This window comes from Musca vetustissima, unplaced genomic scaffold, assembly GCF_032173495.1.
Source record: "Musca vetustissima isolate MV318-11 ecotype Yass unplaced genomic scaffold, APGP_CSIRO_Mvet_v1 utg25599, whole genome shotgun sequence".
Lineage (NCBI taxonomy): Eukaryota > Metazoa > Arthropoda > Insecta > Diptera > Muscidae > Musca > Musca vetustissima.
The window spans coordinates 13,698-32,616 of NW_026881116.1; the positions used below are offsets into that span (position 1 = coordinate 13,698).

Consider the following 18,919-nt stretch of genomic DNA (forward strand, 5'->3'; position numbering starts at 1 on the left):
AATTGAATGCAATCGATATGCTTTTCATTTTTCGAAAAAAATAATATGAGTTCAGTGTACATTTACCGAAAAAGAAACAAAGATTATACGAAATTAAACGAAGAAGCAATCGAAAGTAAACAAACAACACATTCGTGAACCCAAAACCAAATGAAATTATTTTACAACTATTTACCTATTTAATATTGGAAAAAATCTGTATAAATTACATATATGCCAAAATGTGTGATATCAACAAACGATTTTCGACTGGTAGTGGGTCTATCAATGGTACTTCAATCTGTGAGAACGCTTCCGATAATATTTCGATTAAGTCAGAGGCCTCAACCGATCAAACAGAGCCCAATGAATTTTTTCAACAACACAACAAGCAGCAGCAGCTCCACCAAACAACTCAGTCGCTGCTAATGGCCAGTTCAATGCTGGTGGGCAGTATGCATAATGTGGGAGGAACCTACAATCAAAATAAATCAGAAAATGATCAACTGGACAATCATGGTCATTACAGCAGTGCTAACGTGTTTGGTTCCAATGACTCCATGAACTCACAATTCTTACACTATTCCACAACACCAATTAGACCATCGTTGGGTCAACAACATATTATGGGCATGGCAAATACTATGAATATAAATGTCCATGATCTGATTGTGGAAAACCAAGCTTTGCGCGAACAGCTTAAAGAAGTCACAGCAGACCGCGACCGTTTGTTATGCGAAGTATCGAATTTGCGTCTTGAGTTGGATATGGTCGAATTAAAAAAAATACCAGAAGAAACGTAAGTATTCATACAAATTTTAAATATCACTTAATCAACAAATTACCTATATTGAGTTTAGGGGCTCATCTGTCCATAAAGGGCGATGTTATCAACATATGAATTTCGGAACTTTAAAGGCGCATATCTCAGGATGTATGGACTTCCCTTATAAAAGACGAGCCTAAATCAGCTCCGTTGTTAGTTATCTTATGAAATATATATATATATATATATATATTCATCCCCTTCTCCTCTAGTAGACTCCCTCATTTAGCGCTATCAAATTTGTTAGACCTACATATATTTAGGGTTGTGAGCCAATTCGACTAATGTAATTAATGGTTCAAAAGATAAACACGTAATTTATGCACCCATAGGTTGCATCATCGGAGGTGATATAGAATTGGTAAATATAATACTTAGTGCGGAGTTTGGATCAACTAGCTTCTAATGAGATTTGTGTTCGGTACAAGGGACCTAAAGCTTTACAGCAGTAAAATTTTATAACATTGTAGGTCACGGGTTACAAAGTCAAAATTTCATATTTTTGTGAATATAATTTATATTTAAAAAATTATAAAAAATAACAATAACACGAAATGACGGTCAATTAAACACATAGAACTGGTGATTATAAAGAAAGTGAAAATTATAAGCAATTTGAAGATAATAATCAAAATGTTTATATATAAATCGCATAAATATGATTTTTTACAAAAAAAAGAGGACTTTTCGAAATTAGTGTCAAGCACTGCCAGACGATATTTTTATGGTTATAGTACCACTTGATGCCTTGATATTGTTCTCTGTCAAGAATTTTGCGATCGTTCATTAACCTAAGAGTTATTGTCGATAATATAAAAAAGGCATTGAGTATTGGATGTAAAAAAAGAATTGACTTTTTCTAACAGAGCATGCTAATCAACAAAATTGTTTTTTTTGGGATTTCGTGCCTGTTTTTCAACCAAATTGCTTGTAATTTAGTATTTCATTGGGTGTGAAACTTTCAAAACTCCAAACTGCCCATATTTCAAATTTATTTAAGGCATTCCATAGTTTTGTACCCATAATACATAAACCACCGATTTCATTGTATTTTTCTATTTTGTCTATGTTTAATACACCATTTTGGACCTTTTTTATTTTTAAAATCTTATTACACATTTGTTATTAATGACCATAACTTTACAAAACGTCATTTTCGATTCATCTTATTAAATTTTTACTTTTTTCTTGCAGAATCGTAATTATTCCCGAAACCACTATGTGTGATATTTATTTTCTTCATAACCACTGCTCTAATTATGGCCAAAAACTTTTAATATATGGATTTTTACAAAGTCTGAATTTCTGAAGTTACAACATACTTGTAAAATATATTCTAGACGCACTTTCTGTTCCTTTTCGAATGTTATATGGTCCTGAGTTTAACTCTCCCGAAAGTTGTCACATTGGGCCCAAACTTTAATCTTTTAAAATTTGAAAAGGTCCTCTCCTACCCGTACCTTCTCCACAAATGGTCCATATTTTGAAAATGTTGAAATATCTTATAATGCGAACGGAGTATACGATTTGGTGAAAACTGGTGTCTTTGTCAAAATTTATTTGAATCTGAAAATGGGATTTATAGACCAAATCCCTGTAGCTAATTGAGTATCCGATTTGACCCCACTTCGCACAAAGTAATATATTTTAATTAAATCTAGATCATATCCGAAGATGGAGCCTATCTGTCCACTCCCTCTAGTAATTCCCCAAAGGGTTTAAAAATTTAAAAAGGTACCACTTCCCCAAATTGTCAAATTTTTAATTCTCAGTTTCAAAGCCCATGTGCTACTTAAATGTTGCCTAGGCATGGTTAACCGCATAAATAGGTATACCACATTCTACAATGTGAAATGAGTGGTTTGCGTGGAAGGGCATTGTACATTTAGATATATTTCATTACGTAGCTAGGAACCAATGTACGTTTTTTAAAATTAATGTTTTAAATATATGTAGTTATAATTTCAAATTAATCATATTGGCTTCGTAAATCTTGTGTTAAGTAAACTTAAAAGGTTAAAACTTTGACAACAAATTTTAAAACAGCTGTTTTCTGTGCCTATTCGATTTCTTTTCGAACTTGTGCTTACTATCTATTACGAGAAATAGTATCCATATAGAAGAACTTGGTACCAAAAATAGTAACACAGTGTACTTTCCTATTGATTTACAAATATTAAAAATATTATTCATAATATGCAAGTGCAAGTGTTACAATACATTTAAATTAATTTATATTTCCAATTTTCCTAATACAAACGTTGACATATTTCTCAGTCCAAAAAATCTTTAATATTATTAAAAATTTATTTTTTGTGCTAACTGAATCATCGCTTAAATAACAAATGCGTTCTCTGGCAGAAGACACAATGCAAGACAGAGAGCGGTGACCGTTAAGGGTTGCTTGTACTACTCTCAAATTGTGGCAATAGGCATTGAATATGAGCATTAAAAATACACATTCTACATAAGGAAATATAAACTCTCTTGTGAAAATAGTAACAATCATTTCGATTTCCACCAAATGAGTATTCTCACTTCCCCATTTTGTGCGGTGGGATAACAACCCTCATTTAAAATCGGGGGTAATATTAAAGCAGCATTTTTTTCTGCCCGAGCAGCTGAGAGCATTGATAAGAAGAAATTTATCGTTGCTTTTACATTGTTTCCTCCATAAACAGTTAGTCGCTACTTCCCTAATAGGAAACACAACTGTTCCATAGTTATTTAAAAAGGAATAACGCGAAGTTGTACTAAACAAAAAAATAGTGATATGAAATATAAGTAATATTTTGTAAAAAAGGTATATTCCTAAACCCGATTTAAAAAAATCATCGGCAGCACTTGAATTATTAATCAATATGCAGCACTTTAGATTTTGTGCATTATTGTTCTATTATTAACTTTCTTTTGTTTAAAACTGCAAGGAACAAATGGTGTGGCCATAAATAAAGACAGACGTTTTGTGTATGTATAACAAGTCTTGCTTTCGTAATAAGGGAGGAACACAAAATGCATATGTTAACACATACATATAACTGTGAATGTTCGTTTTGTCAAATAGTAGTCATATACTCCCACGGTTGCAAAAAAATAAAAATATATCGAATGCAAAATATATACACTAAATAATTTAACTACATCTCTCAAGTAATCGGAATAAACTATAATCAGCTCCCTGCCGTCCTCGTCCTAACACATTTTCCTGATTTTATTAAAAGAAAAGTCTAACTAGATATCGATCTGAAGGATTACTGTAGGAATAATCAAATCAACTAAAAATGCTTACGTCAAACGATATATACTGGTAAGTGACTTGTCTGTAAACATCCTATATAATTATTGGGTGTGCAAATTTAGCATATTCGTCAATACAAAGTAATATTAACATAATTTATATATTTTGTATATATAAGATGGATGGTTTTGTTCGTGGATTTTCCACTTGTTAATTCCGGGTGGGGCAAATGTTGTTTGTTGTTTTTTTAAATATATTCTATGTCGAATATGATGTACATAAGAGATTTGTTGGACAAAGCCTCAATTTAGGAGTTATAAATTTTTGTACGCTTTTTGTAAACTGTTTACTATTTGACGTTCTTAGTAAAATTACAGCCACACTTCAACAGGATTTTCGAATTTTAAACGTTTCACCATCACGAGTGCATTTTTTTCACTATATTGTATTCAGGTTCATCTGTTTCGAAATTTTCTTTACTTCCCGATGCAATAAAAAATTGTTGAATTAATTTGTAATAAAGTTGAGTAAATTGACAATTAGGTAAAATAGTGTTTTATTTGTTTGTCAATTGTCGGCATGTTATGTTAAACAAAATTTATATTTGTTATTAGTTAAACAAAAATTATATATTGGAATATTTTAATTATATATTTGAACGATTTTTCTGTTATGCATGGCATGGCTAAATTACGCATTTCAGAGGTTAAAATAATTTAAGAATAAAACCATATATTCTATTAAGTAAATTAAACCTTAAAAATGTTTGTTCCTGAGGACGGCATCGGTTTAAGATTTTTTAGTTATTTGAAGTTATATGCCGACTATTGGTACATGCCGGTATTATTACTGCTTATTAATATTTTTTTTTATTATTTTGTTCCTTAAACGGTATATACATTGGAACTTTTTTACCGGGTAAACCTACTTTATCACGATTTATTTGATATGTAAAGGACCCACTGGTTTAACGAAATCTGGTTAAATGTAAATGTACCATTGTGGTAGAATTACAAATCAAATATATATATATATATAATACACCTCAGAAACTGTTTGATTTTGATAAAATCTATGCCAAACGAAGACAACTTATGTTTCTTAAGAAAAAATTGTGGACATGTTTATTTTAAAAGACAATGTGGAAAATAACTTTTCTTTCAATAATTAATTCAATTCGGATTCATTTATAAAAAAATCAGTTTTGAGTGTTTTTTTAGAAAAGTAGGCATGATTTTAATCTCAAAGTGAGTGTACTAAGTATGCCGAGTATTGGATAACAATTTCCAAAAGTCGGCAGTATAGTTTATGATTGTAATATTAAGAAATATAATCAAATAATTTTGATTTTTGATACAAAATTGATGGGAAGGTATTTAAACAAATATTAAAGAAGATAATGAGAAATCAGTCGAATATATAATTTCTCTTCAATTAAAATGCGACATGCCGACTAGAGTAACTTCGGATAATGTGGACTATGCGTCTAATGTGGACCACCCCCATATCTAAGAAAATGCTTGAAATATGTCAATGACGCCTTGATAATTTTTTTCCTAATTAGTAAATAAATAATTAGGAAAAAATAATTGCAATGTTGAAAATGTAGTGGTAGAAGATGTAGCTCTGATTGTAAAAGTGTGATTTTAACATTTTTTAAATAATTGCAAAATGTTGAAAATGTATGTGGGTAGTAAAGATCGGTGATTTTTAATTTTTATTCATTTTTGAAGCCGATAATTATTTTTAAATAAAAATATTCTCTGATTGTAAAAGTGTGATTTTAACATTTTTTACCACGAAATAGCTTCGGTTGGATAATGAACGTTTTTGCAAAAATATTGGGGTTATTCCAAAACGAACACTTTGTTTTTCTCGAATATAAAAAAAAGAAGTTATGTGGTTTTCAAATAGTTTATGATTGTAATATTAAGAAATATAATCAAATAATTTTGATTTTTGATACAAAATTGATGGGAAGGTATTTAAACAAATATTTTCTTTAACAAATAGTTTATGATTGTAATATTAAGAAAAAATCGAAAATATACGTTTAGCTGTAATTACAATCGGTGATTTTTAATTTTTATTCATTTTTGAAGCCGATAATTATTTTTAAATAAAAATATTCAATGTCGGGTAATGTGGACCACTAAAAAAAGGTGGGACCTTTTCATGAGGACGAGTTCGAAACATGGGCGCATTTAATATGCGAGGAGGTATTCTATCCTCTGAAAACTCGATATGCGAAATTACAGGTGCTTCGGTTGGATAATGAAGCAAGGACCTTCAATATACTGCAAATGGGGCGGTACCCTTAAATTGGGGTTATTCCAAAACATGAACCCATATATTTTTGCATTCATTGTTACCCAATAGTGCAAAAAAATGGAGTTTATCACAACCAATCCACAACCTACCTTTAACTTACTGATCCTCATTACCCACACATACTTGTCCACATTACCCGCCAAGCTATTTTTATTCACAGTTTAGAGTTCTTTGAAATATAATGGAATAACATTTTTATAGACAAATATATATATAATGTTGGACATGGAATATATTTAGCCAACAAATCTACTATGTTGTGAAAACAATTTATTTTTATTTTTTACCGTTGTTACGCCCACAATATAAAAAAAGAAAATGGTGGTCCACATTATTCGAAGTTACTCTATAGGAATATGATTGACTATTGACAAAAAAAACCTATTTTATTGAATTGTTAAATTACTCTCTATTAACACAAAATTAGTTAGAAACTTTTTGTTGTATCGAGAAGTTAATATAATTTTGAAACAAATGAACCAAAATGCATTTTATCTATCAGTTTTTTTTTTTGTATTATTTTTGACTTCATAAAATGTTACATCCTTTTTAAACAAAACCAGTATTGGATGATTTAAAATAAATCTATATAATTGTAACGTGTAATGTGAGACTTGTGACACCGCCCTGTTGAAACCACATGTCGTCCAGGCCGAAATATATTCTAGTTTAGGCCAAACATAATCAGTGAACCTGGTGTGGTTGCATTGCCGATTAAATATTTTAATCACGATTTTCGTCTGACCAATAATTCATATATTTGCTTATTGACCCATTGAAAATTAGTTTGGATTGAAAGCTTCTAATGTAATGTAAATAAATTCACAATTCCTAGTCGATGATTGGTGTAAGGATGCGTTCAGAAATTATATTGACAAATTAGTCAAGTCCCTATTGGAACATCCTTTATAAGGCCTCCACCTATTTGGAACCTGAAATAAGAGAACCTATCATATAAAAAGACTACGACAATTTATATGATAGTATTCAATTATAAAATGAATTAATATATTTGGTTTTGTCGCAGAAACAACTTTTACATTTTTATGTAGGCAAAAAAACTTCTCTACATGTTCGAGTGCTTCTGCAGACATTTTTTCGAAGTAGAAAATATTTTCGAGATATTGGTGCAATAATTAAAACAATCCTATAAAGTATAGACTAGATGAGAAAAAATTAAATTTTAAAAAAGTTTTGCTATAGTGCTGAAATTCGTGGTATCAAAGAGGGTAGGAATAACTCACGTCTTAAATACTGTAAAATGTCGCTAATTCGGGTAATTGATTGCAGACCAAAATCCAGCAACTATTTGTCGTTACACCACCATCTAAGGATGCTTTTGTATATAGCACTAGACAGTCCTGATTAGCCTGTACTCGACCGTAATCTTCGCTTTTTTGTGTTTTTATATACATTATAATAACCTAATTGTTCTTTGTTATCTCTTTTCGTAACAGAACAGAAATCAGGTTTGTTCAGTTTTAATACAACCAAATTAGCCTATTTGGACATCCAGTCATGGAAATATACCATAAATATTTCCCATCTTTATACATCGTGTGTGGGGGTATACTCGTAGCAAAGAATGCATGAATGAAACGGGTGTGTGAGAGAGTGAATTGTTGGCTAAATTTGTATGTGTGAGCATTTGTTTAGTGTCGCTTTAAGATTTTTGAACTGACGTCGTTTCCTCTTTTAGCTATTCATCGGCACACAGTGGTGGCAATACACGATGTATGTTTCTACTCATTATGTATATTAGTGATGAGAGTGTGTTAACATACATAAACACAAATAAAAGGTGTTACTAAATCAAATGTATCATTTTAGCGACGATATTTAGCATATCAAACACATTAGCATATTATACACTATTTTAGAGAAAATTGATAGTGTTGATGGTACATCGATCTGTTATTTTATGGGAAATCCTTTGTCACTTTTCGCACTTCCATAATATAGCGAAACTGTTTTCAAAAAGGCATACTATATAAATACAAGACATGTTACTGTAACGTCAGAGTGCACGACCACCTCTAATGAATGTTATAGGTACATAGGGTGTGGATTTACGTACTCCTGAAAATAAACTAAGGTTATCACCACCGACTTTGAGATCATTGTAAATGACAATTTTCCACAAAAAAAAAAAATAATTACAAAAAGAAAAATAATCGCAACCAAAAATGTTGAAATGGGAAGAATAAAGATTTTAACTCAAAACTTTATTTGGAATTATTTGTCATATTTATTTGATTTAATTTTTTTATTTCTCTTTGTATATATGGCGGAACTTCGGGTTATTTGGACTACCATTTTCTTTTTTTGATATTGTGGACGTAAAAAAACTCAAAACGGCGAAATAATTAACTTGGTGGGTAATGTGTACTAGAAAGTTAAAAAACAGGTTGTGCGTTGCCTGTGATAAATTTCTATTTATTTCATTTTAAGTAACAATTAATGCAAAAATATATGAGTTCATGCTTTGGAGTCCATTTGCGGTACTTTGAAGGTCCTAGCTTCATTATCCACCGAAGCAGCTGTATTTTTGCATATCAGGTTTTTAATATGGGCCCATTTTTTCCGCATACAACGCATTACCCGACTTTAAATTTTTTATTTAAAGATAAGTTTTGGCTTAAAAATATAAAAAATTAAGGGAACCAGAAAATAAAGAACCAGATAACTTCTTTATATTTGAGATAAAACAAAGGGTTCGACTTTTGTGCTATAAAAATGTTTCTATCACACATTAACAATCAGAGCTTAACTAAATGATCAACATTGCAAATATGTAATGTTTACTTTCCCAGTTACAATTACTCAGTAAAAATTAGTAGAGAGTAAAATACGTTTTTTTTGTTCTCAAGAAAGACAATTGCAAAAAATAAACGAACTATATCCAGTAAAAAGGTTGTATGGACACAGCTGATTAAAACAACAATAAATTTGGCACAAACAAACTTGAGCTTTCTTTACCCATGTTAATGTTTAATAATACAAAATCAAGATAAACTTCACGAAACAATCAATCAGCTTGAGAACAATTTTGTTGTTTGTTTACAAAACATTATAAAACAGCTGGTTTATTATCACCTGTTGGTATAAGAAAATTCTTGCTGAGTAAATTTTCCTTGTAAGAATTTGCAAATACTCAGTAACACAACTGTCAAATCTGCTCTCTCAATTCACTTGCTTTTACTGGACTTTTTGGGTAAACGAACAACATTTTGTAATAATTTGTACAAATTATTGAGTAAACGAACGTACCTAATATTATGTTTGATGTTTGTTTTTACTAATTAGAAAAACATATATCAAGACGTCTTTGTCATATTTCAAGCACTTTCTAAGATAATGAGTGATCAACATTAGACGCATATTACCCGCAGTTACTCTATATATATACAGTGGCGACGTCTCAAATAGCACGTTTCATAAATGAAAAAAAAATTCTATTGCCACGAAAAAGTTATAAAATTGCATTATATTTAAATTGCCCATATTGTTGTTACCTAATTAAAAGTGATTCTTCTGATTAGTTTTTGTTTAATTTTTGTTTATATTACAGTACATTATTCTAGTAAGAAAGTGTTTTTTTGAAATTGGTATTGACAAAATTAGCTCGGAATATTTCGGACACCTGTGTTTTCAAACAATTTATTTTCTTGTAATCAGCTTTTTATTATGCCTGTGGATATATTTTTGTGGGATTTTTTTCCATATCCTTGGTACAGCTGAAAAAGGACCACATTTTCTCATATTTACTCTTAATTATTATTATTAATCTGTCCTTTGGGACGTTATTCTGAATCTGTTTCTTATGATGTTTTGAAAATATTGAGTTTTTCATTATGTATGATTGCATTATAAAAGTTTATTCTCAAACTATCCGATTTCTTTAAAAATTCGAAAAAATGCATTACCTCTTGACGATTTTGAAGGACAAATCGTCGAAAGTTTTGATTAGCGTGTTAGACGCGCCGTAATTTGTGTGAATAGCGATATTTTATATTTTAAATAATTTTAAAGCTCATTTTCCTAATAAAAGTGTCTATTTTAATCATAATATGTAGTTTTTTTAAATATCTTATGAAGTGTGCTATTTAAAATATCCGCGAATATGTCGAGAAATATTCATTATTCATTCTATTAAAATATACTTAGTTTTTTGACAATTCAAACATTACAAATTAAACAAATAACAGTAAACAGAATGTAAATATATGAAGAAAAGGAAAATAAAAGATTTAATATATATATATATATATATACATTAAATCTCGATAATCCGGATACCGCTCATCCGAATTATCCGGACTCCATTTTGCAACTCATTGTTTTACTCTAAAATCCGGACTATGAAGATACATTATTTTTTATGATTTATTTTTTAATAAAAACTTATCGAATTGTAGTGAAAGTGGTACCTATTATATTGGAAGTTCATATTTTTGCGATGAATAATAAAAACATACTATCATTAAAATAATATAAATTTAAACGAGTTTTAAAAACTTGATAACCGGGAAATTTTGCAATCCGGATTGGGGTCTGCAACCTATTGCTTAGTTTTGCGAGATTTTACTGTATATATATATTTTTTTTGTACAGTAAATTAACATGAATTTGCTGTAATTGACCATTACAGGTGACTTAACACCGCTTTTATTTTATAGCTGACAAGAATAATATTTAATGAAGATTAAAAAAAGCAACAAACATAATACTTACATTCATTTTTGAAATAGGATATCGATATTATAAAATTATTATTACTTGTAATTGTATTTTACAAATACGACCATTGTACATTCACATTGTGTGTTGGAGTGTGTTTTGTTGACGAAAACAAAAACAGTTCTCAAGGTAAGGTGAGGTCGGTTAGGGGTAGGTAGGTGGGGTTAGTTAGTGTAGTTGTTGGAAATGAATGAGCGAGCATATGTACAATGTATTTTTACTCAGTTAGTCCACAGTAGCGGTAAAATTGTTTGGTATTATTACATATTCGTCTGGTTTGCTTCAACTTCTCTCTGCCACACCGCACTGAGTGTCATTCGGCTCATAAGTGGGGATCAATGTTCATGAACAAATAGCTTGGCCTTAATAGAGACAAGCTTTATTGTAAGCCAAGCTTTTATCGTCGGACTTGCACATAGCACACATACACACACAAGTCTACATTCACATGCAAGCGTACGTGTTGTATTTGACGATGACGAGTATTCGAAGTCGGGCTTCGTTGGCTATTCAGAAAATCAAGTGAGACAAGCGATTTTAGTTTACAATCGTGCGCGGTCCGAAGCGTATTATAGCTACGTTCTCTCCCATTTTGACGTCGTGTCGTGTTGCGAATCTATCAAATGATGGTAGTTTTTCTTCAACATCTATATATTTTCCATTTCGTTACAAAGCAAAATGCATAAAATCAATACCAATGATTAAAAAGTGCAATAGCGAAGTTGAATTTAGTGCCGTTTTCCTCCATTTACCAGTGTGAAAAGTGACTGTGTGAATATAAATGAATGAGTGTTGCCAAATAGAAAGTCACAAAGTTTATTGAATTCGTAAATGATTTGTTGTTGTTGTTGTGGTGGTTGTTTGCCTCTGTCCCCATTGCATTTATTACTTATTTCGACACAACCATCGACATCATCACCATCATCGTCTATGTTATATACATTGTGCGCTATTATTAATTATTAAGGCCCTACGAATGCTATTGCGAGTAGACAAATAGCCTTTATGACTACTCTGGGCTGTCGTTCGGAAAACGACGCCCAGTTATGGATCGATGAATGAACTACGAGCGATATTAACAAATGTCAGAATAACGTCATGAAAACAAAGCTGGCCTTTCTCCGCCATGCACCAACAAATAAATATAAATCGACAACACAATAAAATTTCAGCAAAATAATACAATAAACGTCGTTCGTTCGCCAACCATATGACTGGTCATAATAAAAACGAATATGTACGAATACATACAACAACAAATCGTACACACACATGCAATCATTTATACACGAGTGAATTAAAACAATAACTTTACATTGTGAATAATTATAAGAAACAAATCAAAAGGAAAGAGAAGAGCAGAGAAGAAGAAAAGGAAATGAAGAAGAAAACACAACTCAATTGTCGGTGCTGCATGACAGTATGTGTTGTTGTTGTGTTACTATTGTGTACTATGTTATGTTTATTGTGTTCCCACATCAAAGAAACATCATTGAAAAAAATCCCCCTCTCCGTCAAACACACACTTATTCACTCACATGCGCCCAAATCATTGTATTTGACGAAAACAAACCGAAAACGCAAATAATAAAACAGCAACATAGTTGCTCCAACTAATACTCTCGCTCGCTCGCTCGCACGCTCCGGCTAGCAGACACAACGGACTCTACCTCAATTGCTGTTATTACTCGTTTTATTTTTAATACAATTTTTTCCTATTATTAGTTTTGTGCATTATACAATTTTAGACATACATACATACATAGTGTGTTATTTTGTCATTTCTTTCACTTTTTTGATGGCGTTGTAGACGCTCGCAGTACATGTCTTTTTCCCATTTATGTGTTGTATTCCATTATGTGTAAAAACTGAAAACTGCAAGTACATAAATACGAATTGAAAGCTACATTTTGTGTGGTTTGGTGTGTTTGTGACCCAGACAATCTGACTGTCATGAAATTTCACCCAGCTTTGATCTTGCGAATTACATTTCTTAAAAAAAAACCCAAAAAAACTATATTACTGTCCTACCGAAATGCAGCAGTATAGTTTGGCCTTTATACAACGAGTAGATTTTACGAAATCCTGAAATATAATAATATATCCTATCCTAACATTTATGTCCGTGTTTCATTTTATCAGTATTTTAATATTGTTCAAGTTTTTAATTAGTTAAATTCGATGCATTTTTGCGTGGTAAATGTATCATCATTTAGTATATAATGGAAATTATTACGTTATTTAACGGTACGGTTCAAGATTATCGTGTGTACCTACGATATTATGTTTACATGTTTTTTGTAGAACAGCTGATTGTTTTGCGACTGCTTTGTTTTGAGATTTATTTCTGTTATTGTCTTTTTTTTTGCTGAAAATATTCAAAGAATGGAAGACCATAAACGTGCATTTTGAGAAAAAAAATCGTAGAAATCTTAAGTAGAAGATGGACTGACGATGAGGTTGAAATTTTAATGGACAGTTGTAGGTGCATGTTGGCATCAATATTTCTATATTTTAAATATATCCTCGGAAAATATTATTTAATTCGGAACAAATGTGGTTTAAGCCCTCTGATACTGATTACAACAACATGCGTCTTTTTCCGGGAGAAATCTGATATGGGACTCCAAAGTTCCAAAAATACCCCAACTTTTTATTAAATATCTTTAAGAATGCCACTCCGAAACGTTTTAAATTTTGACTGGAGATAGATCTTCTGGGCAGACAGATTTTTCTAAATAGCCGGCCTCTGACCGCAGTCTTAAGATTTTCTCCTTTGGAAAGGAGGAAAAAAGGGGGCTACGCGAGCAAAATTTTCTTTTAATTTCAAGACTTTTTCCTATGGAGTAAAAGTGGACTACGCGAGCAGATTTTTTTTTTAATTTAAACTCAACCCTTACACTTCACATAAGACGTACAAATGAAACCCCAAAATTTCAAAAGTAATCCGCAATAAAATATTGTGGCTTCAATCAGTATAAAAGGACTACTAAAAATCTCAAACGTTTTGGAGTGGTAATCTTGAAGATGTTTAATACAAAGTGGGGATATTTTTCATAAAATTTCATAAAAAGTACATTTAAGCCTTATCTGATTATTTTTAGATACGATTTTTACAAAGTATAGATATTATATGTCATAGTAAAAATGTTCACAATTTATTTTTCTAAATTTGGGCCATAAATTCTTGGAGAGAAAAGGCTCAAATCCAGAAATATCTATCGGAAAAAGTTGACTATTGCAAGGAACCATTTTTACAACGGCATGTGGAAATCGGTATTTTGGGTTATTGAAAGATCCAAACTTGTGACCGCTCACCTTATGCATCACATGTTTCGTAAAACATCGGCAAGACACTGTTGTTTAAGCTGGAAATATGAAATGAAATATTGTTAAGTCGATTTCAACTTTGGCATTATCTGTACCTGGTTATTTTTCCAAGTTCTATTTCAGAGAGTAAACCGTTTTAATACTCTTCTGAATAATACTGAGAAAAGTAAGCAGACAACATCCAGTACGATTTTGCAAAATATCTCGGCACTTCATTAAAAATGCTTGAAATGTTCTTTTTGAATAAATTCAGGAATAAAATTCATAAAATGAAAATTGTTTTTGACTTTGGTCAAAATTTAAAATTAACCGCTGATTGAAATACACCTAATTGGGTTGAATAAATCTTAATGGAAGAAATTCTGTAAGATCTTTGCGTAGAATTGTCAAACTAACCTAGCTCTCCCTTTACTTGACTTTTGAGAACAAACAATTTTCTACATTTTCACAATTTAATAGCTGCGGCATTGGAATCATGTTTGTGTTGCCAACGATTTCCAATAGAGCATCAGATTCAATAATAACAAAATTGTCCATATTTGCTTCTATCGAAAACATCTAATACGCTGTGATAATGTGATAAACTGTAATGTATTAGCTTAAATCATAAAATCTAGTATAAGCTTGTGCTAATATTAAAAAATCATCTATTTCTCAAAATAAATACGAGTTATGCGAACAGACCAAAAAAAAAAAAAAAAAAAACTAAGAGGATTTTGGGACTATATATAAAATCGAACCGATTTTAATCAAATGTGGTATACATTATTTTAGGATAGTTGTGGATGTTTCTATCAATTTATCAGACTTGTATTGCGTTAATTATTTGATATCGGATGATAATATATACGGATAATTTCTATCAAATCAAAATGCGTACAGTCGAAATCGCTTATAACGAAATTAGTCGCTATATGCTACAGTCGACTCACTTTCCCAACCCTGCCGAACGAGGGGTCGATTTCCTCTTTCTTAGGGATAGCGTACTCACCATAATCCACATCATAATGGAATATGTTATTAAGTTGTACTACTCACTTAAAAAAATTATATTAGATTTTATAAGTTCTACATTAATGCAAAAATCTATATTAAGGGACACAGAATTCAAATCAGTACACATTTTACAGAGTGGATCTGCCATAGAATAATTTTTTCGATGAAAATCTACACATAATAGTTGATAATGTCTACTAGATCGAAAAAGAACATACACTGTCGTAATAAGCAGAGATGGTCCGTCAGAAACAGTGACGTAAATTACATATATTTCCGACTTATAATACATAAATACGTTAAAAAGGTCGGAAACCTGTGCAAAACCATTAGGCTTTTGACAAAAGATTCATTTCTATTAGTGTATATGAGAATTACATAAGCTTGAATGAAACCCATTTCAAAAATTTCGAAATTTTCTGTTCTTGTCGACACTATTGAGGAATAATATATAAATCCTTGAAAATATCTGTATTTAATGAAAAAAAAAATTGAATTGAATTGTAAAACTACCTATTATTGCCTTTGTCTGGAAAAAAATACTTAGCCATGGATGAAAGAAACATTAAATGATATTCCCTACTTCATGCTTCGCGTTTTTAGTTATACATATGTCGAAAAATGTCAAATGAACACAAAAACTTGTTACATATATTTATTTTGTATCTTACAGAAGAAGCCATTACATACAGAGTAGCTTTTGTCTATACGCCTTAGAATATCCTAACGTGTATTATTGAACTAGTTCGTTCTTGAATACATCGAATTAAAGACTTATTTCTGCAGATATATTGACTATTGTTATTAATACAGGAACCCATATATAGTGGAAAGGGGGGACACTTTTTTCTTTCAAGCCTCATAACATTTTTTATGTTATAATTTTTGGTTTCTTATAAGTTTTAACTAATAGGTCCATATGTAACCTTTAAAATGAATATACATATGACATACTTTAAGCTTGATATACATATTTTATTACAGTCTTAATGGACGAAGTGTTCAAAGCTGCCCCCAGGGGGGCACGTTTGAACAAAGCTTGGTATTTTTGAACGACATGGTTTTTTACAGTGTTTATGTTCAAATATATATGTATTGTATCCATATATATCCGAAATGCATTTATTTATTAAAAAATATAAACAAAAATATTCGAAAATTAAAAAATTCTGATCAAAATTTATTAAAACCTAAAATGACATAAAAACAAAAATGTATATGGTGAAAAATACAGCTAATTTCGTAATCTTATTAGCCGATTTGAAAATTTTGAGAAATCGAAGCCAAAAGTTAAAAACTCCTTTTTTTACTGGCGTTTACTGGGAATGTTCAAAGGTGCCCCACCTGTGGTATTTTACGGAAATTTATAATAACTTTTTTTGTAGTAAATTTATATGAAAGAAAATACATTATATATGTTTGAAATGATTGTTGGAATGCAAAAAAAAATTTTATAGAAAGAAAACTATCACTGAATTCTTCCTGCGCCCTTACAACCAAAAAATTAAAAGTTTACAATTACAATTTTAAACCGAGATTTTAAGAGCGCTGTTCAAAGGTGCCCCACGTTCAAAGGTGCCCCCCTCTCCCCTATATATTCTGAGATTTTTTGTTTTGTATAAATTTATTCGTTGACCTTCTCTCCATATACATTGAACTGTAGCCGGTTATTTAAGTAGGGTACTTAAAGATGTAGCACGGCAATATGTCCCTACGAAAACAAACACACACACTTGTCGTTATGGCCCTGTGTCTTTTTCGGCGACTATGGCGATGGTTGCGAAAGATACAACAGCAACAGTGAAAACACCAGTTAAATAATAAAATGTGTTTATTCAATTAGGAATGTCATGATAAATATGGAATCATTGTACAAATAGGCCATGCCTCAAAATAAACCGAATGAGTATATATATACAAATACCAACAGCAACAACAACGTGCCAATAATATGTTTTAGTACGTAATATCATAATTCATTTCACAATTGAAAATATTTGCTGTTTTTAATGAAATGTATTTGTCATTGTGTAAATGTCACTTAATAGAGAAGCATCCATTATTATCTGAATATTGTTTTGCGTGTATTTTTTGTTTTTGCTTTTGAAGAATGTGTAATACATATCTCATATATCCCAGAAAATGAAATAATAATAATAATATACGGCGAATATACTGAATAATAATACACTGGTTCCATCCACACAAAATCGAATTAGCAGAAAATAACATATGTATGGCGTTTGGAGAAAACTTTTTCGCAAGCATCAAAACAGAGATAGCATCAAAACAGAGATATAGTACCAAACGAAGTGGGCCGTGATCCGCAAACAGAAGATTTAATTTGCATCCTCATTTGCGAAAACCTAATATAAAGTTAAACATTCCAGTGGTGATATTTTAAATGTGTTCCTGAATGCATCTTTCGGAACTTCTCTTCTCTCTCTTGTGTAGATAATAATAACTGTCCCAAATAAACGCTTGCGATTCAGGTCATAAACGATTGCTGCAGTCACTTTCCAGTTTTGTATTTTGAACGTTCTTGCCAAGAATTTCTACGATAGCTATAATAGTTGTTTGACGATATTTCTTTAATAAAAACGAAATCGTGCAAGCTACTTTTCCGCCCGTGCTAAACTCAAGCTAGATTAACTTGTTTTTATTTCATCAAGGTTGGAAACCATCTACATATAAACATGCAGTTGTCATTTGGTGCATGTCTCCGCCACTTCACCCTTCATCTTGCAAATGTACCAAAAACAAATTATAATGATTGGTAAAAATTGTTTGTGAGTGTGCTGCATGTGCGATGTGGCTGTGTGTAGATTTAACCTACCCAACTATTGCGTCCGATACTAACTTCTCTTTACACAGAAGCATTCGGTTGGCTAAATTCAAATATAATACTCATACACATATTCGTTAAAACACAATACGAAACTAGTCTTTGGACCGAAGTCGAAGCTGAACGTATGTGCATATTATTTAACGGAAAATCGATTCGACTCCATGTTACGGAACTTATAGACTAATAATTACCCTTCTCGGAATAATGATTGGTTGGTTTTAATGACCTTTTATTGAGAAAATGTTTAAGCAAATATATAAAATAGTATTAGTTCAAAGCCCTATTCGAAAAGAAACCAAGTAGTGAACCCACCCAGGTGACTCGGTATCCATATGATTAGCACAAGTCCGTGTCGCGAGAAATTGTTTATGGTATTTATGCATTCCAGCTTGCCTTTATAGCTTCTTTACTATATGTCATGATATTTGTTGTATGTTGACCAGAGTTTGAACTTAACCAGTTTAGACAGAATATATTAGATGAATTGAAGAATTTGATGAATAAATTGATGATATATTCATATATATAAAAAAACTCTTTTGTTGAAAGTACAGTACGAAATAATAACAACAAGCATAACAAACGTTCGGGTACGCAAGATTAGTTAAATATTTCCCAGTCAGCATTTTCT

At 31.1% G+C, this 18,919-nt stretch overlaps 1 protein-coding gene across 1 annotated transcript in view; it reads left to right on the forward strand.

The window, feature by feature from the left end:
* Positions 1-221: 221 nt before the first annotated feature.
* Positions 222-18,919, forward strand: part of LOC133327167 (IQ motif and SEC7 domain-containing protein 1) — a 43,406-nt gene continuing 24,708 nt past the window's right edge. The window contains exons 1-2 of the mRNA XM_061535732.1: positions 222-778; positions 2,000-2,003. Of these exons, the coding sequence (XP_061391716.1) occupies positions 222-778; positions 2,000-2,003 (561 nt within the window). The remainder of the gene's footprint in view (positions 779-1,999; positions 2,004-18,919) is intronic.